We start from the raw sequence: 22,977 nt of genomic DNA, 5'->3' as shown, positions 1-22,977 counted from the left end.
AACCATAACACGCTGATCTCCACAAAATTCAACAAAAGTTTATTCATAATTGGCAACAATTTCCGTCCACAGAGTGTAGAATATAAATACCTCATTTTTTATTACGCTTGCCAGTTGATGAGTTAAGCAAGCCAGCACTTGAGCTAAATGTGGTGCTGCCTCCAAAAAACATATTTCCACTTGTTGAGGTGGCTAAACCTGTAAGGAATTTAAAGAAAATGTAATTTGGCAGATTGGCTGTTGGGTAAATATTGGCCACATTTGGCCTAATCCCTAAAAAACAGAAAATTTTAAATCAATGATTTAGCTTATTTATCCTTGTGTGGCAGGGCAATGTTAGTTATCACACTGGTGTTCTGTTTCATACATTTCGTGTGTGCATACAAGTTACCACGTATATAACTTGTGATGGATTAAAATTAGTAAGAGTGATTGTTTAATTGGTGGATAGCGGTTGAAAAAATGAATCGAATCTGATATCTCTGTTAACTGTGGCAGTGATTAAACCATAGCCACGGTACCAGCCAAAAATTAGGAAATTTTAAAAAATGCCAAAACTAAAAGTTAAATGGCAGAAAAAAATGACTGTTAAAGTGAATTGCCCATGGCCATAGACACTAGACACATCCATAAGTTCAGCAACGTGGAACATAATATATTATTCCGGTGCATAATACGGTAAGTTAAATGATCAAAACTTTCATAAAACCACCTACCTGCACTGAGCGCTGGTTTCAAAGTATTAGTGGAACCAAAACCTCCAAAACCAGTCGTGCTTAACGTAGGTTTGGAGCCAAATAAGCTGCTTGTTGTAACTGTAGGTTTTGTTGAACCAAATAAACTGCCTGAAGCATTGCCACCAAATAATGTGTTAGTAGCTGAAAAGGAATAATAAATATATTTTGATTAGTCTTAAATCTCAATACCAACATTAAGGTCCATATATTATTAACTTACTTTTTATAAGTTCCAGTTTAAAAACTAAAACCATCTTTAGTGATGTAAAAAGTTTAAACAAATGCTTAGAGAGAAAACGCCAATAAAAAAGCAAGCAACACAAGATTAATATTTCATACCTTAAAATTTAATCTAGTTATTTTTTGCGGCCTGTTTACAGCAGTTGACTAGTTGTAGTTGTCTATATAGATTTATGTAAAAGTAAGTCATTCTAATCTATATGGGTGAGGTTTCAGGAAAAAGCATGCTAATGGACCTGGAATTTATTTTAAAACAGCTTAAACAAAATACTCTTGCTTTTTAAGTAGTCATTATATTTATTTTAAAACAGTTTAACAAAATACTTTTGGTTTGTCCCAAAAATCCTTGTTGTGGGGGAGCCTGTTGTTGTTGTTGTTGTGGCTGTTGTAACATTGAAGCCATTGCGAGTGCTGCAACATTACTCAAGTTGCTGAAAGCTGACGGCCCTTCAATTTTCTTGCTCTTCGCTGGAACTGAGAATAAAAATTTATTGAAAAAATTTAGTAAAATATTTTGTGTTTAGAACTTAAAAGTTTGTAATTATAAAAAAATTGAGTATATTTGTATAAAAAATAATAAAATTGTTTAAATTCTGTTTTCAATAGGCTACTATTTTTAATAGAGCTCAAAACTGTTTTGTTTATGTATTTTAAAACTGATTTACAATTTAGAAACATAATTCTATTTGGACATATCACACTCATAGATTGCAATTAGGAAGCTAGACCAGTATATAGTAGGGTGGGGGAAGATGGGACACCTTTTATTCTATTTTCTCGTCCTATTTGGTAGTAAACAAAGAACATTTAAAGAATTATAAAACTGTATCCTCACGACTCCCCTAAACCCTTATTAAATGTTTGAAAAACGTTCAAGAATCAGGATATTTGGATACCATGTGGCATGTGCTAAAGGTGTCCCTCTTCCCCCACTCTACTACATAATACTTCCAAATTATTACGTCAGAATAATGTTTACAACGACAGTTTGTATTTAAAATGTAAGTATTTATTATAAATATGCATTAATACCTGGAATATTTTGCTTAAATATATCTGTATGATCGCCATGAACAACTTTTCTATAAGCCAGGTATTGCTCTTTGATGTGCTGCAAATGTATGGGTTTGGGGTATTATATTTTGTATGGGAATACATTATAATGTATGGGATAATATGATAATAATATATATATATTTCTGTATTACAATGTAAATGAATTCATATCATTTATAAATGAATGTAACTTGCTTTATTCTCGCCTGGCCGGAAAACCTCATGCCAGCCTAGGAGTTACCATGTATGTTACTTTGTGAGTGATTATTTTTTTGAATTTTTTCATTTTGATGTATGACTGCTTGGACAACCCATTAGTGACCAGTAACCACTGGGTTGGAGCAATTGTCATTCAGTGTCTTGCCCAAGGACACATACACCCACGATGATAGCATCGACTAGCGCTAAACCCAACCATTTTGCGAGTATTTTACACTTGCTACAAGACACTGTTCACAGATCAAAAATCAACGACTCATTCTATTCAGAATTTAGGAAAAAGTCGTTTTACCTTCACACTGTCATGTATTGAATGTAGATTTGAAGCCAAAGTTATAAAACTTTCCTGCATTTTACACAAAGCCATAGATAAGTCTGTGGGAAAAAACAGTTGTTATATTAGGGTGTTTAAAGTTAAATTATTTGGGAAACAGCCGGTGTAATTTTGGACACAAAATGGCGGTCAATGTCACAAGGTTTTTTAACAGATGTTTTTTTATTGCTGTGTGTAGCTTTAAGCAACTTTAAATTTAAACAATATATAATTTTCCAAATCCAGTAAATTTTAAAACTTCAACAAAGTGATTTACCTTGTGGGTTCATGCCAGAGGGTTGAGCAAGCGAATGTAAATGGTTTTCTAATTCTTCCATCTGGTGTCTGTATGACTGCATGCTGATACTAAACTCTGATACAAGGTCAATGAAATACCTGAAATATTTATTGAATACAGTTGTTGTGGTGGTTCTGGTGCATATATTAAACTATGTTTATTTATAATATATGTACATACCAAAAATATCACGTATGTAGCTTTATGGGTGTTTATTTATTTGCTTATTCTAAATTTAAAGTAACATTACAGTTTCCACAAAACATAGACATTTTTTTAATTCTAAAAAGTAAGGCAAATTTAAAAAAATATATGCATGTATTGAAATATAAATATATAGATTAAATTATATAATAAACACAAAATTTCTTCTGTGAAATTTTACCTCAAAATCCAGATTACTAAGTAAATTACAGTTTACAAGCTATATAGAATTAGATGCACAAAGGTATTAGTTTTGAATGGATACACTAACTTGATAGGAGCAATATTTTCATGTTGTAATGCAGCTGGTGTATCTTGTGTTCGATGGGCGATCTCCATATTTTTTAACTGGTTTGTGAATTCATTTCGTATCGATTCAACAGCTGCCTTATTCCTATTAAATTTGGATAAATTTTGTATAGTTTGTCTGTGCGCTAACCAACAAGTACCTGTACCATACAAAGTGCATTTTCCATTTGGCATATGCGTACTGTTTTTGTTAATTTTTGGTAAAACTTGGTGACAAATAACAATATTAAAATACAGTTTAACCTATAGTTGTCATTTGTCAAACATAATGAACCTCATTGATTAATTTAGCAAATGTGATATATTTTAGGTCTGCTTTTGTTTGTATAGACACCTAACACGTAACACCTTAACACTAAGTAAAATCAATTTTACGGTCCAACACAGGGTGCTAAAACACCTCTGTTTTAAAAATCTTGATTAAGATAAAATGAAACGATGAAGGAGAATGAAAATGACCATTTCACCCCAATATACTATACTTGTATTTTGTATATTACATATATATTTTATTTTACATTTGCCACTATAGATTGAGTCAAACTTATAAATGTAATGATTATAATTTACTTTTAGTTTTAACCAGTGATAGTATTCTTAAATATTTTACATTCAAAAACTTTTCAGTGTCAGTCTGACAGTTAAGCTTAATGTCAAATATATATATATATACTATAGCCTATATAGTATGATATACACATTGACAAATACACAAAATATGGCTACCTTTGCACAGCAGAAGAAATTGTACCAACAGCAACTGATAAACTGTTGATTTCTTCGTTGATTTTCTGCAAAGATCGCACAGAAAACTTTCCTACTTCATTGCTCTCGCTTTTTTGCTTTTGAACGTAACTCCTTTGAACAAAGCAGATAATATATAAAGAATATGTCAAACACTCGTCTGGTATGAAAAAACGAGTGTATTTCCAAAGTTTTTTCTGCCGTTTGTTGGAAGGTTATTTACATCATGCCCGGTAGCAAAAATAACCGAGTATTTATTGAAAAAAGATATCTGCTTTTTTAAATTCTACAATTACAAAATCCTATTCCTAAGCAAAAAAGGCATGCAATTTATTAATCTAAAATACCCTCACCAATATAGAATATAATAATATCATTGCTCACATACAATGTTGGAGTAATAAGCAAACTATGGCCAAATCCTAGCATGGCATGCCTGTTAATAGAACCTAACCTTTATAGAACGAATATTCGATTCACACATAAAATATTAATAAAATATTTCATACTCAAAAGCCTTCACATCTTTGCATATTTCCTCGGGTACCCCTTGATCCTTGACCGCCTGGCTTATCCCGTTGTTTTTATTCCCATTTCCATTACTTGTTGATGCAGTAGAAGTTAAATCAACACCTCCCAGCCCCTTAAATGCTGGTTTGGTAGCTTGTGGTTGGGTGGAACCAAGGGTTAAAGCTGATGCAGTACTTGCAGTAGAGGCAGCTGATTGAGAAAATAGACTTACAATTAAAGTCAATGGTGAAAAAAAAAAATTGAGTTTACTTGCTTTAAGTTACTTGCCTTATCCTCACTTGACTGGGAAACTAGTCGATGTAACACGGGTGTTCATACACCTCATGCCAGCTTACGAGTTACCATATATTTACTTTGTGGGTCATTGCTTTTTTTAATTTTTTTTATATATATTAATTTTTTTTATATATTTTTATAGAGAGGGAACATTTTTTAGCCTTCTATCGAACTTTATCTAGTGCTCATGAAGTTGGACGATTCTCATGACGAAATTACAGTCAGTTTTAAGTGCGAGAAATCTGTTAGATTTATATTTTGCCTAAAATGGCATCATCAGTCTCTGGTTTAAACAGAACAGTTCAACTAATTTTTGTTGACTAGATACAACTGCATGAGCACTAGATCCGGATTATATTCATAGAATTTACAATTTATCACAATTCACAATAATCCTTTAATAATAATAACTAATTTTAGCCTATAACATGGCCAATCGCTACAGTGCTTAATATGCATTTAAGTCTTATTTTAAATTCCACACCCCAAACCCAAATAAAAATTAAACCCTAGTAGTTAAACAATACATACTTTGTCCAAAACCTAAAGTTGGTTTAGTAGTTGCAGACCCACCAAGTGAGAATCCAGTTGCAGCTGGTTTAGACTGGTTTGCTCCTGTAATACCAGGTTTAAATTATATGTGAAGTGATAAAATATGCTGAGATTAGGTAAAATATACACAAGCAATAGAATGTGAAATAAAAGAACGTAATATATTAGCATATAAATTTATATAGGCATAAAGATTCAAAATTTATTGTGCCGTTTTTAACGTGACTTCGAAATGTGTAAAATTTGCGCACTAATTTTAACTAATGTGAGCATGCTTATGAAAAGTAACGAACTTGCATACGCTACCTGAGAGTTTGTCAGGAACTGCCATTTTCGGCAGACAAGTACCATATTTTAATATAAAAAATATAGAATTGTTTTTTTTTTTACCTAAGCTTGGTGCAGATACAGTAGGCTTGGCACCAAAGCCCAGCCCTGTAGACACAGTGGCTGGAGCACCAAACGAGAATCCAGTGGAACTTTGTGTTGTTTTTGTTGCTGCTGTTGAACTAGAAGCTCTGTGTAGAGATTAAATAATATTAATATGTTTAACTTATTTTACCCTCGCATTGTGGGGAAACAACGGTAGTTATAATACATGTGCCTTGTTTTATAAACCTTGTGACCGCTTACGAGTTACCACATATGTAATTTGGTAAGTAATTATTTTGTGCCACAATTTAGTATTTAGACAACCCATTAAAAACCACAGGTATGAGCAATTGTTGTTAAGTGTCTTGGTCAAGAACACATACGCATAACCAGTGCACATTGGTAGCAGCATCAAGCCTTGAACCATAACATTGAAATAAGTGATAAAATGGACATACTAAATCCAATAATCACATATATATTGTTTTTAGCTTACCCAAAACTAAAGCCACCTCCTGAGCCTGTGTTGCTTGTACCAAATCCTTTAAAAGCCATTATCGGGATATCTTACAGTTTACAAAATAAAACAACAAATGCAGATCTCAGACTCACGTTTCACAAATTTAATATGAGCTTCCCGCTCACTGTTATATTTTTGTCCTCTATCGCCACCTCGCGGTTAAGAAAATTTTAGTTTTTCTTAAAAGAACACAATTGACAACCTTGAAAAGAGATATGACTGGTAATTTCGATTCTAAGCAGCACCAAAAGCCGCTTGTTCCATGAAAAAACAATTAAATGAACCCAGCTTCTCAAAATACCCATTTTTCTGTAAAATCGGCTGTGAAGTAAACCATTTTGTCATATCCTACTGTCCGAACCGTTTTAAAAGGTAATAAGCGAAGAAACTAACCACCCTACGACCCCAAAATACAACCAGATATTTTTCAAGGGTCTCATTTAAAAAAATGTACATTGGAAACTTTCTTGTATAAACAGGTAGCTTAACATGCATATACTTGATATTGAATTGAAACATTTAGCTGGAACGAGTTTTTTAACACTGTCAAAATAACTTATGCATATAAGATGTAAGCCCTAACTCCAACAACGATAGCACATGCCTTCAAAAGGCTACAAAGCATACGAAAAACGCCAAAATAATCAAACTTCGTTGAGCCTGTCATCAAAAAATTCTCCGGTAACTGAATGTCCGTCTGCAACATATGCGTCTCGCTGGCTTGCCTCGCTCCAATTTTCCAGTTCGACTTGATTAAGCCATCTTTGTACCCCTTCATTTCGTCCGTTATCTTCAGGTTCCGCTAACATTGCATCCTTTTCACTGGCTTGGTGTAATTCTGAATGAAAACTGCAGGCTGATTTAGCAGTTAAACCGATTCGAGTCTTTGAACGTGTTTGATCAGCATTTGAATGAGATTTGATCAACTTAGGTCCAGAAAAGTGACGCAACGGGGCCGGTGACAACTTTGATAACGACCGATGATCTTCTGTAACTCGATGATCGTCGTTAAAATCAATTCCTTTTGGTCGTTTTTCCGAGGACGCTTGTTTGGATATCTGGTGTTTTAATGGTTTTGCCAAAAGTGGTTTGGTGCGACGATACCTGCAACAAACAACAATTATATTTGTTATAGTAGGTTAGGGTAAGATGTTTTATGTTTTCAATGTCTCATATCGCCCCATTTAGTATAGTAGGTTGGAGGAAGAGGGGACACATTTTCATTCCATTTTCTCGCCCAATTTGGTAGTAAACAAAGAAAATGCAAAGAAATATAAAAGCGTATCCTCACGACTACATAGACCGTTGTTAATTGTTTAAAAGACGATCAGGATATTTGGATATTATGTGCTAAAAATGTCCCATCTTCCCCCACCACACTGTATAAAATAAAGAATAATTTCAGAATTGTAATTATACCCGTATCCACAAGACTCTAAAAGATTGTTGTTACCTTTTATAAACACGATAAGGAAAATAGGATTTATGCGCTAACGGTATACCATCTTTAGCCGTCCTACTATATATAGTAGGGTGGGGGAAAATGGGACACATTTAGCACATATTATCCAAATATCCTGATCGTGTTTTAATCACTTAACAACAGTTCCTAGAAGTTGTGGGGGTATAGTTTTATAATTCTTTGAGTTTTCTTTGTTTACTACTAAATGAATCGAAAAATAGAGTTAAAAGGTGTCCCATCTTTCCCCGCCCTACTGTATATCATTGTGACTTTAACACTATGCACGCATCATTCATATAGCAATTGAAATTCATACTGCTGCTGATAGGTAATATATAGTTCACCTTGCCGCAGCTATTTCCTGTCTAGAATGCCATGCATGTTGTGAAGCAGCGACGAGTAACGGTATGGTACCAAACCCCATTAGCGCTGCACCGACTATTACCATTACCATAATATTGCCACCACGATTCGGAACAACCGTAAAGTTGCCGCATACCTGTTGAATGGATTTATGGAAATTTTACAAAGACAAAACTCTGGTGTTATTATAGGGCAGAATGATTTGGTGTCAGTGCATTAGTTAAAAAGTGCATTTACGTGTCGAAGCTCCGCATATTACAGAACTATATAACCGTAACCTAACAACTCAAAGAGTTTGGGTTTAAAAAGGATCAGGAAATATGGGTTTTAGATCTAACGGTATCCCATTTTACCACACTGTACTATAAACAGTAAGTCTATTATAAAATACCTCTTCAGATTGAGAGCCAAGAGATAAACACACGATGAACACAGCACTGCTTGATTGTACTTGGATAGTAACTTCTGTGTTCGAATCAGATATATAAGACCAACGGTGTAGGATTCGGGGCCCATGTGTGTGACATATGTACAACTGAAATATAAGAACATTTTTTTATAAATGGGAATAATACAATTAATGCATATACACTGCCAAAAATGTATATATATGGTACTGTGGGGTAAGATTGAATACTGTTAGTATCCACAACCCATATTATCTAATCTTTTTTTTTACAATAAACCGTGCTGTTTTAAAGTCACGAGGCTCCGGTTATATAATTCTGTAAATATTCTTTGTTTACTACCAAATGAAGTAAGAAAGGGGAATAAAAACATGTTTCAATTTACCTCACTCTAGTATATGTGTTTGATGCACATACCAATATACACATTTTTAATTTACGTCAAATTGAAGATTTATTATTCATTAAACCAAAAGTAATTAAATCAATGTAAAAAAAAGCATTTGCGTATAACTCATGCGTCAGTTAACTAAACCTACCGAGTCTCTTATGACAGATGCTTCGTTGAGTGAAACATCTATTGTACCTCGCGCTTTATTCTGCACTAGCGTCCCAAAACGATCTCCCATTTGGAATCTGCAAAGAGGGGTAAGATGGTACATGTTTTACTCTTTTTTTTTAATTTGGGGGCAAACAAAAAACATTTCCGCATAAACTAAGTTAACGTTCACTATTTTAATATTTATATATACATGTATGGGCTATGATCAACCGTTTTATTATAATACTGTGGGGTAAGATGGAATACCGTTATCTCATAGTATGCCGTGTTTTCCAACCGCATTTTAACAATTATCCACGCTCTTTTGGAATCTCGAGGTTATAATATTCTGTAAACAATAGTTGGACCACTTACCCTAACCTGCAATCATGCACAATTTTGCATGTACTTACTCGTAAGTAACGGGTGAGGTATTCGTAGGTTTCAAAAAAGATATCGGTACGCCCGGTGTTTCCCCACATCTAGATATTTCTGAATGGGCCAGCGTGGAATTAGGAGTGAAAGATTGTATGCGAGTTTGTTGTGTAGCAGTTATGTTTTTCATGGAGTTTTCCAATTTAACCTGTAAAATATAAGTTCTGCTACATTTTGCATGGCATAAAATATGTACAGCGATAGGACAAGACTGCTAGCAAATCTCGATTAAACATTAGGTGGAATATAGACCTTAGCGAATATATTACGCAATATGTATTTTATTGCTTATAGATAGGTGCTAATAAACGAGCGGTAATAATATAAAAGAACAAAAATACCATTTCTCCAATTTTCTTGCTCTCTTGACTTGGAGTAAGGCGTCGAAGTAATTCTACAAAAATATTAAATTATAAAAAAAAACGCTTTAAAACAGTACTTTGGACCAAAAAGGGACATTATCATTTTCTTTTTTCGTCCCATTTGGTAGTAAACAAACAATATTTACAAAATTCTTTAATCGTGTTTTTACAACTCCAAAAGAGCGTTCTCAAATGGTTAAAATACGATTGGAAAATATGGGATATTATGTGGTAAAGGTATTCATCCTATCCCACGGTACTATATATAGATAAAATATAAAAAATTAGGTGCTAACCGTATCTTATCTTTCCCCATAGTAGTATCCCATCTTTCCCCATAGTATAGTATCCAATCTTTCCCCATAGTAGTATCCCATCTTTCCCCATAGTACTATATACATATACCTGGTATAAAGAGTTGAATTCCCTTTACCACTGTGCCAGCATAACTCTCAACTGCGCAAAGAAAGATAGACTTGTGGTGTAAAAGTTCGATGCCAGAAATGCTGTACGTACTTTTATTTGTCCAAGTAACATTCGCAATGTTCAATTCCGAAATCTGTACATCTGTTAGAAGTCATGTGGTTCATACAGATACTTATGAATTTAACAAAAAATGTGATTCTTACCATATAGTAAGGTGGGGGGGGGGCACCTTTTTATTTTATTTTCTCGTCTCATTTGGTATAGTAAACAAAGAACATTCAAATAAATATAAAACCGTATTTTCACGGCTTCTACAGACTGTTGTTAGGTTTTTAAACATGTTTTTAAATATATTTGGATATTATTTGCCAAACAAATTATATCTAAAGGCAACCCTATATTTACGGTCGTTTTGATGAAACTGAAGAAAAACCGATTTGCTGATAGTTCCGTTCTCGGTGGTAGGGTGTTCACAAGCCAACGACACATATTCTCCCAATTCCACAGTGGCGTTTATTACAGAGCGCCTGTTTACCGTCATCGAAGTGTTCATAAAATTGGCTCGAAGCTCTAAACTTGGATTTTGGCAAGTAGCCTGTTTTGTCGAAATCCGAAAAAGCTCTTGTAGAGAGAAGCTTAGCCAAGCCAACTTAGATTCACATTCAAGGTCGTCAGATTTCGGAATATTTACTGAATTCTCCATGGACCTGGTAAAGAGCCATTTGCCGAAGAGAACTAATTTGCACGAGCAGGTAAATGAATTGCTGTATAGACTTAATGATTTCAGGTCATTGAGTCGAGCCAGCGTTCTGTTATCTGACGGTAATGTCTCAAGTTGGTTATGGTCCAAATTCAGCAAGAGAAGGCTTGGTAGCCGGAATAAAGAATTCCAGGGAAAAGTTTTCAGCTCGTTTCCAGATAGATCCAATCTATATGAAAAATGTTTCCATTTTTTGTCTGATTTTTGAATGGATAGCGCTTACCTTGTTAGACGAACCAAGCCGTGAAACGCGTTCGCTTCAATGTAGTTAATTTGGTTGTTGTCAAATATAGCATGTTCCAACCGGTTAAAACGGGAAAGTGCCTGTTTTAATTCAGGAATTTATATTGTAGTTTATAATGTGAATTACACTGTATAGTAAAGTGGGGGAAATGGGACACTTTTTAATTCCATTTTCTCGTCAGTAAACAAAGAACGTTTAAAGAATTATAAAACCGCATCTTCACAACTCCCATAGTTGTTAATATATAGTTTAAAACACGATCATGGTATTTGGATAGTATGAGCTAAATGTCTCCCGTATTTCCCGACCATACTATATATAATTGTCCGGTTGTTTTGAAAAAGAATAAAATTCAAGAATATTTCATTGAAGCTGTTCCATTGTCGTCTAAGACCGTTTTTAATATGTATAACAAGAAAGGCGTCTTTGCATTATTCATAGCTCTTTCTGAAGCCTGGCCGTCAGGCCTCTTAAATTCTAAATAGCAAAAACTAATACAAATCAATTATTTATACCAGCTTTCGGCGCAACCCTATAACCAAATGCTTACATCGTAATCTATAAGTCTACACCAGCCAAAAAAAACAAAACAGAAAAATCACCGAAAAAACAATAGAAAAAACTCATTAAAAAAAGCAATAACAAAAATTCATCTATAAACAATGCAAAATATATACCGAAAAAAAACATACAAATAACCTCACAAAGCGACAATAACATTACCGAAAAGCAGTGCAGAAAAACTCACCGACGAAGTTAAGTTTTTAAGGCTGTTCAATTGGAAATTTAGGTCGGTGACGTTTGATGGTATTTGGTGCGGCATAATTTTATAGCCTCGTCTTGAACAACCAACGTACACGATGGATTGTTTTAGTTTGCATCTGAATAAAGCAAGAATTATACTAATCATACATTTTGTGGGGAAATGTGCCAATCCTGGCCTAAATCCTAAAGGACCCATAACGTGCCACGCTGCGAGACCTCACTCACATAGAATAGAAACATTTTTATGTGGAGTTGGGTGGGGCAAGATGGGACATGCTTTTAGATTCGGTGGTAAGCAAAGAATATTTACAGATTAAATAACCGCATCCCGACGACTCTAAAAGGCGTTGTTATTTGTTCAAAACGCGATCAGAAAATATGGGATTTAAGTGCTAACGGTATCCCATCTTACCCCAAAGAACTATATATACATAATACTTACATACATCTGGACGGACAATAGTTGCCGTCCCTGCGACTTGCAGCTAAGGCGATTTGAATGCAGAACACAAATACTAAAAACGCTATTTTATCCATATATCTAACTTAAGCTCAGATAATTAACGTCGTGGGCAAACCACTGAATCTACATGCGTGAGTCATGTAAAAGAAAGAGAATACACATATGCTCGCACTGCCTGCCCTTGGCTGTGAACTTAACCTATCTAACCACGTTCATTTTCATTACTACGATGCCACTGTCTTTTCCCTATGGACATGTTGCGGCCAATTAGTCTATGAACATTAAGATCGTTTTCCAATTGGGAATGCACCTGACGAACCCGTGTGGCTGCGGGCTTACAAAATCGATAACCTTGATGCGTCCACACCTTAACTCATGCGGAAATAATAAATGCTCCTGAAAAGCCAACACCATTATCTAAGACACGAGCAAGAAACTGGCGATTCATCAAAAATTAATTTCGTTGTCGCCGCTTAAGTGAACGGTCGAAAACGAATCGATTCGATTTGCAAAATTATTCTGTATATCGACCGGGCAGTGAATTAACATCCCGAATCGTATCACTGTCTCTGACGCACACGATGGCAAGATATACAGAAGAGCGAAGAATGCTATTTATGTTATCGCATGGCTGGTGCTGTATATTAAGATAAAGATGTCAGGCGTATGTTAGATCGAAAATGCAATAAATTCTTGAAAAAATGTTGCAAAATACTTTTGTGCCAGCACTAACAGTGTTTATTATAGTGCCAACATGCTTTTCAAAAATGTTTCACCAGAAAAAAAAAAGCAACCAAGAATTTTTTGGACTTCAAGACATATATGTTCTCTTGTCATTTTGGAAAAGCAAACTCGCACACGCTGAATATTAGAGAATTATTTTTATTTTAAGCGATATTTTTAGCACATGGTATAGTTTAAACTTAAAATGCCGGTTCATTTAATTTTGTACCATAGTGTGTGTAAGGATCTTCGCGTTAAATATTCTACAGTATATTTATCAGAAAATTGTCATTAAGAGCGATTTAAACTATAATAAGCTTAGGGCTATATATAGGGTTAAACTTAAACTATTGTAGTATGAGGTAAGATGGAACATGTTTTTATTTTCTTTATTTTTCCCTTGTTGTAAACAAAGAATGTTTACAGAATTATATAAACGTGGCCCGCGACTCTATAAGAGCTTTGTTTAATGTTTAAACACATTCAGGAAAATGGATTTAGGTGCTACATTCTGACCCCAGTACAATACGATACTGATGTGTATTACTATGGCTATAAACGTTTGCAGCACTTACAAGTAAAATTCAATTCGAAGTGTAAGACTTCGATAACAATGCTGATATTTTACCGTTCAATATATTACATTAAAACACCATTTCAAGCCATATGGGAGAGGCTAAACGGGTTCTATTTAAATTAAATTTTATTCCCCCCTGCTAAGTGCCATATGCGGCGCCCTCTTTGAAAACGTTTTATAGTGGAGAAAACGGCACACCTTTATCACATAACATCCAAATATCCTAACCGTGTTTTAAACATTTAACAACGGTATATGGGAGTCGTGAGGATACGGTTTTATAATTCTTTGAATGTTTACTATTTAATACCAAATGGATCGAGAAAATAGAATGAAAAGGTGTCCGATCTCCCCCCACTCTACTATTATGTACAATTTCATACCAGTAGAATATGTTACAGAAATATAACAGAAAAGTTTTGGAATTGTATTTTATTAAAAAAGTTTAATAAAAAGCAATCACGCAATTTTCTTTCTTAATCGCAAACTTTATTACAATTGATTCCTTCCAAACGGCTGGCAAGTAATTTACGAAAAGCAGTGTAGTCACAGTAGTGGCAATCGGCGTATGGTAATTTTAACACTCTCTCGTTAAGTACGATTGAAAGCAACATCTTCTCATTGTGGTGCGAGCTGTACAACACAAGCGCAATGTTACCAGCAAATGGACTAAATGTTCCGGTCCTGAAATGTGAAAAAACGATCAGAAGTGATTTTTATAGCATAGGGTGATGGGATAATAGGTCAACTCTGGCGTTAATTTTAGGTTCCCTACAGCGTGCATCGCCGTAGGGCACACTATAATGGCAAAATATACACAAGTAAAAATATACAGTACGGTGGGGGAAGATGGAACATATTATAACTCTATTTCTCGACTCATTTAGTAGTAAACAAAGAACATTCCAAGAATTATAAATTTATATCCTCACGACACCCATAGACCGTTTATTGTAAAAACACGATCAGGATATTTGGATATTATGTGCTAAAGGTGTCTCATCTTTCCCCACCCCACTACATACGAGTCAAATTAAATATTGTTCAACACGCCAGTATATTTTTAAGCTATAAAAAATTTTCTCAATGTCAGATTATTGAATTAGCCAAAACCAAAGCTAAACAGAGCGGCGAAAAATATAATTCTAAAAATCGAATATTGTTTTGCCGCTGGCTTGAATACGGGCAAGAATTTTGAAAAGGACAATGGCAATTGAAAACACGGACAAGTGGTTTATAGGGTGCTTTTAGATTAGAAAATAGCCGTTGAGTATCTAGCATAGCGTGGGGTAGTGGTTGGGCGGTAAGACAAGTAATTTACTCCACAAGCGAAGAATGGGAGTCTAGTGTGCTGAAAATGTGAATTTTGTTGGCCAAGTTTAGCTATACAAAATTGACCATTATTTTAAAAGTATGCAACTAAATGGGTTTACTGGGATTTTTATTTATTCTGTATTTTTGATCATTGTAAAGTTAAGATCTGGTGCAATAATTAAATATTTTTGCGTCTAAATGACATCGTCAGTCTGTTGTTCAAATAAAATCACTGCACAGTTTAACATGCTAAAATTGCTCTTTTGATAATTAATAAACGTAGAAGCTTTGTTTTATGAATGTATCGTACGCCATAGGGCAAGACTGTAACTAACGTCTTTTTACCAAAGGAGCAATTTCTATAAAAATATGCCAGGTAGCAACAACACAAAATGTATGAAATATGTGTTGCTGTGAAAATAGGATTTTCTGGGAATTGAAAATTAAATAAGCGGTGAAGTTTATAGTTGCAAGGTATGCGTGAAATTAGTTTACGTATGGGAATTGTAGGTCGCCTTTGAAGTATAGTATGGGAGTTATAAGTGTTGGAATAATAGTTGCAATCTTTCGGTGGGAATAAGTCACTTCTAAAGCTTTGAAATGGGCGAAGATTTGAAGGTATATTGGGTTTTAATTTAAGAAGTAAACGAGTGCGAAGTTTTCAAGTGATTTGGACAGCGAAAAACGACCCGCTTGTAATTTAAAGCCAAACTGAAGCTGCATTTCGAAGCGCCTTGAAGGAGAAGTAAGCCATTGTGAAGCTGGCACAAGTAGCTAATAGGAGCATTTGAAGGCTGTTACCTCGCTCCTAAAACTGCGCCACGCTGCGAGTTTCTTTTGTGTAGCTCGTTTCCAACAAGGCGGAATAAAAGCGGCTTTTGTGAAGCCTACAGTTCGCCATGGTAACGTCTCTTAAGCGATTTACGAGCGCAGCTTGAAGTACCGGAGCTGTGCGCAGCGCCGCGGAAGGGTGCTTTGTCGCGTTAGTAATTAATTACGGCAGCACTTAACGAATACCGTTAAAATCGCGCTGACCGGCGGGAACAAGTTTTCAAAAGCGCCCGACGGGCGAGGTCGTTACGGCCCAGCGAGCAGCCAGAAGCGGCCAAGCCATGATAGTTTAACTGATCGGTAAAAATTGATGGGAAACCAGTTGAACTAGTTTGATGCGTGTATCGCCTATGGTGTCGTTCAGACAAAAATCTTGCCAAAAAAAAACTCGTTTTCCGTGTTCGAGCGACACGACCAAAAGGTTACAAGCTCCCTGCCGACTGGTTAAGCGAACAGCGTTATAACGCTGCGTGTGCTATGGGAATCAATAGCTTGAATAATGCATAGCACTCCTACACGCCTGGCAGGCCGACGGTAGTTTGTATGGAAAATAAAGAACGAAAATTCACCGAAATTTTCGGGCGTTGCGGTGTAATGAAAAACTCCGTGCGGTAAGTGGTGTATCGTCCTTGTATAACCCCAACAAACACAGCAAAGGAATCAAGGTCTCAGCATGTCCGAATCGTAGCACGACGGACCCATTTCTGCAACATATACAACATCAGTATACAAAACTTGAGCGTAGTTATATAATACATACGTGGATCCGCCAGCTTGTACGGCCTTATCCAGCTTAAATAGCATATCTTCTAAAATAGGGCAAGCGAGGTGGTAATTTATGCCAAACCCGTAGCCGGTTTTGTAATAGTGTTTTAAGTCCGAGGCGTACTCTAGCACCTGGAGATAAAAGGGTTTTACTGTTGTTTCAGCTTCGTATTGATTTTAGTCGGAACTTAAACTTAATTCTTGCGTTTGAAGATGGCCTTCGGCTGTTAATGTTCGGACAATCTATGCAAACCGGTATAGCACGTATGCATAGAATGACTGAACGACAACCGCCGAAAAATGTACGCAAAACTCATACAAATCCTAAAACGTTTTTAACCATTACCTCGAAGAAGTATTCACTAAAGTTTGCACATAGCTCGTTTCGTCCGTACAGCGCCAGATCAAAAGCACATAGCTGGTATAATGATAGAACATCCGCGTCTGCTACGTTGTAACCTATATTTCGAGATAAGAGGACTTGTTAACACACAATTGCCATAAACGAGTCGACAAGCTGTTCGGCTGACAACGCACTATTAAGAGGTATGTACGCTAGGATAGGCAGATACTGTAATAGCCCATGTATTATTCAGTGGGTAAAATTATTTCCATTTACCATTAAAATGTGCGGATATTTCTCGCTTCAGTGCTTGCCAATGGCTAGAAAGGAAGAATTTGTTGTATTCAGAAGAACCAGCCTCGTTCTCGTGCATAAGCTTTTCATACCTGATACGAATTAAATGAAAGTGAAGGCAAATGACACTTAACACTATAATCATACCGTGAGCACGAATCAAATGGGCGTAGTTGGGACCGGTTGACTTGCACCTCTACTCCTGAATACGTCACATCAGCCGTATCTTCTAGAACTTTCCATGGCTGATAGTCAGCTTCCCTCTCGCACTTCCCTGTGTATTAACAATGCATTGAATTGATCGTCAGCTTCCTGACTATATATAGGCGCCTGGCAGGTCTATACACTAACCACTCGGTTATAAAGGAATTTAAGGCTATCTTGCGAAAAAAACATTTCGGCACTGAAGCACACTTAAAACCTCGCACAATGGCATACTTAGGAATTGTTTCGGTAAGCATAGGAGTTTTCCATTTTTGGGTTCTTTTAAAGCAAAACATTCGGGCCACTCAAAACGAACTTCAGCGCGCAGAACAATAGAATACTTCACTACCTTGTTCCACTAGACATAAAAGCTGAGAGAGAAATGCTCGGGCACTCGCTAGGACTCTTATCTTATGGCTGGAAAGAACATGCAGAGAGCCTGAAAAAGGGGCGCTTGTTTAGCTTACTTTGTAGGCTGTACACGGTTAGGTTTTGTACAAATAAACGACTGAAATTAGGCCGGAATTAAAGCGGGTATAATGATGCAGCAAAATGTACTATTTTACGTAACGCACTTTGTCGGTCATTGGCATGCAGAATGCTCTTAAAATAACTGTGGCGCCATCTTATACAAGTTTGCGGCTAAATTTTCATGCTCAATCCAGCCTGTCTTGTGCAAAGTGTAATGGCGGTGATTTGGAAACGACTGGTTCCATATCTGCATTGTTAAACACAACACTGACAAGCTACATTCAGAACAGTACAGAATTTAAAATATCAACGATACTTACTGATAACGTTTCGGCCAAGATCTTGTTGTCAATGGTCCTATTCAGCCCGCTCAATTGCTCCCACCAGACTAATAACTTCTGCTTGCTAGGGAACCTGGTCCCATGTCGGTAAAGCGCATCAATATGAAGCACTTTGTAGTCCTAAACATAGAGCCATTATATAATAGTGAGCTAACTCAACTACTTCTCCTATGCTGGTAGTAGTATTTTAATGATACGCCATGTAGGTGTTACATCTAACAGTAAACCGATGATTCAGACCTTATTAAAAATGCATTAGATATCCCGCATGACGCTTTTAGGCCTTTTTTCAAAGGCATGTTACGCACACAAGGCACACACGCACAAGACGCGTGCGCGCATACACACACTCGTTGTATAACCATTAGATCAAACAGGCAAAATTCAAACTTGGTTAATGTGAAAACCGCCTGTTTTGTTGCTAAGACAACAAGCGTTAGATTTGTGAATTGAGGTCTTCCAACGACTATGCCTGCTAAACTCACAAACTCCTGTTCCAGACTAGGTGTTACATCTAACAGTAAACCGATGATTCAGACCTTATTAAAAATGCATTAGATATCCCGCATGACGCTTTTAGGCCTTTTTTCAAAGGCATGTTACGCACACAAGGCACACACGCACAAGACGCGTGCGCGCATACACACACTCGTTGTATAACCATTAGATCAAACAGGCAAAATTCAAACTTGGTTAATGTGAAAACCGCCTGTTTTGTTGCTAAGACAACAAGCGTTAGATTTGTGAATTGAGGTCTTCCAACGACTATGCCTGCTAAACTCACAAACTCCTGTTCCAGACATTCATTTCATTCAACGATTTAATTTATCGGCATTCCGTGGGCCTTCGCTCCCACCGGCTTTCAGCACCGCTGTCTATACAGCGTCTGAAACAGGCTATACAAATTCCGAAGTATTCGCGGATGCCTGTAAAGATAATGGCAAGACAGCAACGACGGACATGGGCGGAGATAGGCGCTAGGAATAAGCCTAGTGTGGTATTTAGCCTGAGAACTACAAGCTTTCAGTGTGTCCTATTGACTTGTAAGTCGCCAAAGTGCCCCTTATTTGATACTAAATATAACATAAGACATTTCGACACTGTTCCTCTGCTAGGCCTTTGGGATTCCATTAAGTAAAGGGCGCGTAATTGAATGAACTCCGCCTGGCAATCTGGTAAATAAACAGCCTTTGAAGTTAACTCGCCTGGAAATACACGCCACAAAAATTCGCTCATTGCACGATCTTCGAAAATCTTAGCGTTTTACTGGTATGATTCACTGTAATTTAGTTTTATAGTTTATAGTCTCGTCTGCTGTAATAACATTACATACTAACAGGCTGGTCCCTGGCGGACACGAAGTATTACTCTCTCGCTAGCGTTGTGTACAAGGAAAAAAGCACAGCCTTCCGTTACGACACGCCCTGTTTTCATTGATGGAACGGCGTTCTACTGCGCCACTTTATAACTGGCCTTCAAGCTTCTGCGTATGTTTAAGACACCTGGATAGTGTCAGCGTACATATACAAGCTCAGCGGGAATACGATGGCAAGCGGCGCTGGCTCGTTGCTAATACGGCAGGTGCAAGTCGCTGGTCTAAGATTAACGGAAAACCTATGGGACCGCGAAAATGCCGCGGTAGATTATGGGTTGTCGTATCACATTTCCCGTTTAAAAGACGCGGTATTATTTTGCCCTGTAACCTTATAAGCGTCCATTAAACCGTAAAGAGTAGTTTTAATGCGGTCACTTTCAACGCTATTATCTGTGTAAACTGCTTCTGGCAAAAAACTATTCTACCGCGAACTTTATCTTGCTATACCTCGTGCTGTACTTCTGGCTGTGTCCAGAGGAACAGGACTGACTATGGTGCGAGCGGTGGTTCAGGCCGCAGCGACGTCAGACCGAATAAGGAAAAGGGAGTATTCGAATTCCCAATGCTCTACGTCACCAAAGGCATTTAAGATCGGCGGCGTGATTTCCGCGTTGCAAATTGGAATGCGGTCTCTGTGTAAGTAAATGGCCGGAAAAGCAGCTTTGGTTAAGAATAACACGCAGAATAAGACTGTATCGGCTAGTACAGGCGCGAGAGCCCTTTGAATTATATCTGGGCCATCTGCCCATTTTTCCTATTCTACGTCAAACACCCGCTGCGTCACGGCGCCAATTGCTTTCACCAATGGAATAAAATCTGGATTAAACAGCGCCGAGGAACAGATGCCCTAATTATAATAGGAGTGAGGAATTCACATCTCCCTGTGATGTTTCTAACCTAGTTCAAATTTATGTCTTAAATCTCAATTACATTTTACTAAGCAGATAACTAGGCCAAAAGTAGGAGACACAAAACAAGGTAATAGATTTAATACAGCACCATTGGGCTGAGAAAGGAAGCTGTTAAAATAAAAAGGGACATACATGGACAAATACCAAAAAACCAATGCCAAATGTACACCTTCCATCCGTTTTAGTTAACATAGTTTGCCTTTATTATATGAATAGGAAACCTTTACATAAATGATATATATTAAAATAATAATAATCATGGAACTTTATGTTTGACCTAGTAAATATATTAAAACAAGTAAAATCACATTTATATAACCTAGATTGCAATTTATTAACTTTTGTGATAAAGTCAATTCCGCATAACCTAAAAGCTATTCAGTAAGTCAGGCCTAAAACTAAATACTTTACAAAAAAATGCAAAACCTGATTAAATTTTAAAATGATTTAAGTCTGGAACATTTTAACTAAAAGATGGAATGTGATACAGTTACTTTCCTTTATTTAACTCTGATTAATCTGTCGTTCAATAACTCTTCTACCATATACAGTACTGGTGCCTGGTTAGAGTATTTGAATAACTGTTATGGTCACAACAAACACAAGGAAACACTACAATAACTTCCCATCACAAACTTCCTGCAGTACCACATACTTTCAAAATTTCTTTAAAGAAAAACATCAACTAGAAGTAATTTGCCGTTTTACCATTATACCAATTTGAGGGCTAAAACTTGACCTTGACCACTGTTGTAGTGTTTCATATGACTACCAGTGACTATTAACTGTTACAGTGCTAGATAAATTTAAATTTTGTTTGTTTTAGCATATATACGGTTGACGTGTTATTTTTATGCAAATGTTGTTTTTTTTATAGGTATTAGTGTTGTGAGATTTGCATTAATTATACTGAAATTCAAATGATAGAAAATAAGGACATTAATAAACATTCTTTCTCTAATAAGTGAAAACTTAAAAAAATTCTCAATGGGTGTGTGTAAGTTGTGTAACTATCATTAATGTTAACTAGCCAATAATAAACCGATTTTTTTTAATACAGTACAAAACTTTATTTCTACCATTTTAGGTGTCTTTTACTTTGTAGTCCTAACCCATTTTATTATAATATGAGTAAGAACTGAGGTCATACCACAAGGCTTGTCAAGGGACCTGAGAGTTGACTTATTACATAATACCATAGGACCTAACTAGTAACTACTATATTAATGAGCATAAGTTAAATTGAAAAAAGCCCTGCTTCACAGCATTGTCAAATGTTGGGTTTTCTTAAAAAATCTGCATAATTTTATTTATTTGAAAGAATATCTGAGCACAGTTTTTTTGTAATTTATACGGCCATGTTAAACTATAATAAAAAAGCCCAAAAATCACATCGAATCAGTAGAAAAATATGTATTTCAAATATCCTTTGCACAAAAGCAAACTTTCTAATCTGTAGTACAAGTACTACAGCAAAATTGAGTGGTTTTACGTGGTGTTTTTCAACTGAAAGGTTGAACACACTGTTCAATGGTGTACCACGTGTAGTGTGTACATAAGCTTAAGTGTGTGCAAGTGACAAACTTTTATGTACACACACATGGCTGATATACTTCTAATAATGCAGTGGAGGCAGGGATAGTTAGACACCCAAACCTTTGAAATAAATTAAATCTCTTGGTTTTAATATTTCCTGATTAATGCAGTGTGTGAAATTCCAGGGTTGGCCTGCCTACCCTGCCACCCCAGGTTCAGTGCCTATGTACACACATACTTGTACAACATGGAAGTTAAACAAAACTGTTCTCAAACAAAACCTATATTATATACCACTGTGCATAGGTTCTACTTTGTACCATACAAATTCAGGTTACAATATTTGCAGAGTGATTATCATTATTATTTTATGCTTTTTTGACATGAATTTCATAAAAGTAGCTAGTTGTTTGCAAACTAAAGCATTAAAAGTATTCATTTTATATATATTTGGAATGGAATCCCTACATATAATTTATCTAGTTATACAATTTATTGAAACATATATTTTATATACTAGCCTACATTTTTTATGATTATTTATATATTAAATATATTATATATGATTATTTATATAATTATTTTTAAGTATTCTAATGAAACTTACCTATTTAATGTACTTCGATATGGGCCAATAAAGAAGAAGGAAATGCAGCATACTTGCAATAATTGAGCGGAAATGGCCATTTCCTG

The 22,977-nt window shown here is 36.0% G+C and overlaps 3 protein-coding genes across 4 annotated transcripts; all 3 read right to left on the bottom strand.

The window, feature by feature from the left end:
- Window positions 1–20: 20 nt before the first annotated feature.
- Window positions 21–6,533, bottom strand: LOC149724829 (nucleoporin p58/p45-like). The gene is made up of 12 exons (XM_089891809.1): window positions 6,348–6,533; window positions 5,870–5,997; window positions 5,459–5,542; window positions 4,630–4,840; window positions 4,103–4,234; window positions 3,339–3,461; window positions 2,843–2,961; window positions 2,545–2,627; window positions 2,010–2,088; window positions 1,302–1,451; window positions 717–878; window positions 21–198 (listed from the first exon to the last, which is right to left on the bottom strand). Exons 1-12 carry the CDS (start codon window positions 6,404–6,406, stop codon window positions 92–94), a joined length of 1,437 nt encoding a protein of 478 aa, XP_089747935.1. The 5' UTR covers window positions 6,407–6,533; the 3' UTR covers window positions 21–91.
- On the bottom strand, window positions 6,460–13,323 carry LOC149724828 (uncharacterized). 2 transcript variants are annotated; one of them, XM_089891790.1, is made up of 11 exons: window positions 12,579–13,323; window positions 12,120–12,252; window positions 11,351–11,451; window positions 10,773–11,296; window positions 10,347–10,508; window positions 9,921–9,973; window positions 9,558–9,727; window positions 9,143–9,239; window positions 8,588–8,731; window positions 8,178–8,332; window positions 6,460–7,475 (listed from the first exon to the last, which is right to left on the bottom strand). In XM_089891790.1, the coding sequence occupies exons 1-11, from the start codon at window positions 12,671–12,673 to the stop codon at window positions 7,016–7,018; spliced, it is 2,094 nt and encodes a 697-aa protein (XP_089747916.1). In that variant the 5' UTR covers window positions 12,674–13,323; the 3' UTR covers window positions 6,460–7,015. The 2 variants fall into 2 exon arrangements, with proteins under 2 accessions (XP_089747916.1, XP_089747917.1); XM_089891791.1 differs by having other exon boundaries at window positions 10,773–11,074.
- Window positions 13,324–14,305: 982 nt separating this feature from the next.
- Window positions 14,306–19,060, bottom strand: LOC149724827 (multiple inositol polyphosphate phosphatase 1-like). The gene is given in 10 exon segments (XM_089892405.1): window positions 14,306–14,583; window positions 16,614–16,748; window positions 16,805–16,941; window positions 17,156–17,268; window positions 17,429–17,538; window positions 17,594–17,720; window positions 18,000–18,089; window positions 18,442–18,445; window positions 18,448–18,582; window positions 18,989–19,060. Coding segments are annotated over 10 exon segments (1,131 nt in total). The 3' UTR covers window positions 14,306–14,375.
- Window positions 19,061–22,977: the final 3,917 nt, after the last annotated feature.

Source organism: Ciona robusta, chromosome 14 (assembly GCF_009617815.1).
Source record: "Ciona robusta chromosome 14, ASM961781v2".
Classification (NCBI taxonomy): domain Eukaryota; kingdom Metazoa; phylum Chordata; class Ascidiacea; order Phlebobranchia; family Cionidae; genus Ciona; species Ciona robusta.
The sequence above is the reverse complement of the archived record's forward strand: the minus strand, read 5'-3'. Positions and strand labels throughout refer to the sequence as shown.

Excerpts from the sequence above, each read along its gene's own strand:
- LOC149724829 (XM_089891809.1), bottom strand. The coding sequence starts at position 6,406 with ATGGCTTTTAAAGGATTTGGTACAAGCAACACAGGCTCAGGAGGTGGC. Across the intron at positions 3,462-4,102 it reads ATTTCTTCTGCTGTGCAAAG|GAATAAGGCAGCTGTTGAAT; the intron begins GTAGCCATATTT and ends CAAATTTAATAG. Across the intron at positions 879-1,301 it reads ATTTTTGGGACAAACCAAAA|CTACTAACACATTATTTGGT; the intron begins GTATTTTGTTAA and ends ATTCCTTTTCAG.
- LOC149724828 (XM_089891790.1), bottom strand. The coding sequence starts at position 12,673 with ATGGATAAAATAGCGTTTTTAGTATTTGTGTTCTGCATTCAAATCGCC. Across the intron at positions 9,974-10,346 it reads AATTCAACTCTTTATACCAG|AATTACTTCGACGCCTTACT; the intron begins GTATATGTATAT and ends ATATTTTTGTAG. Across the intron at positions 8,333-8,587 it reads TTGGCTCTCAATCTGAAGAG|GTATGCGGCAACTTTACGGT; the intron begins GTATTTTATAAT and ends TCCATTCAACAG.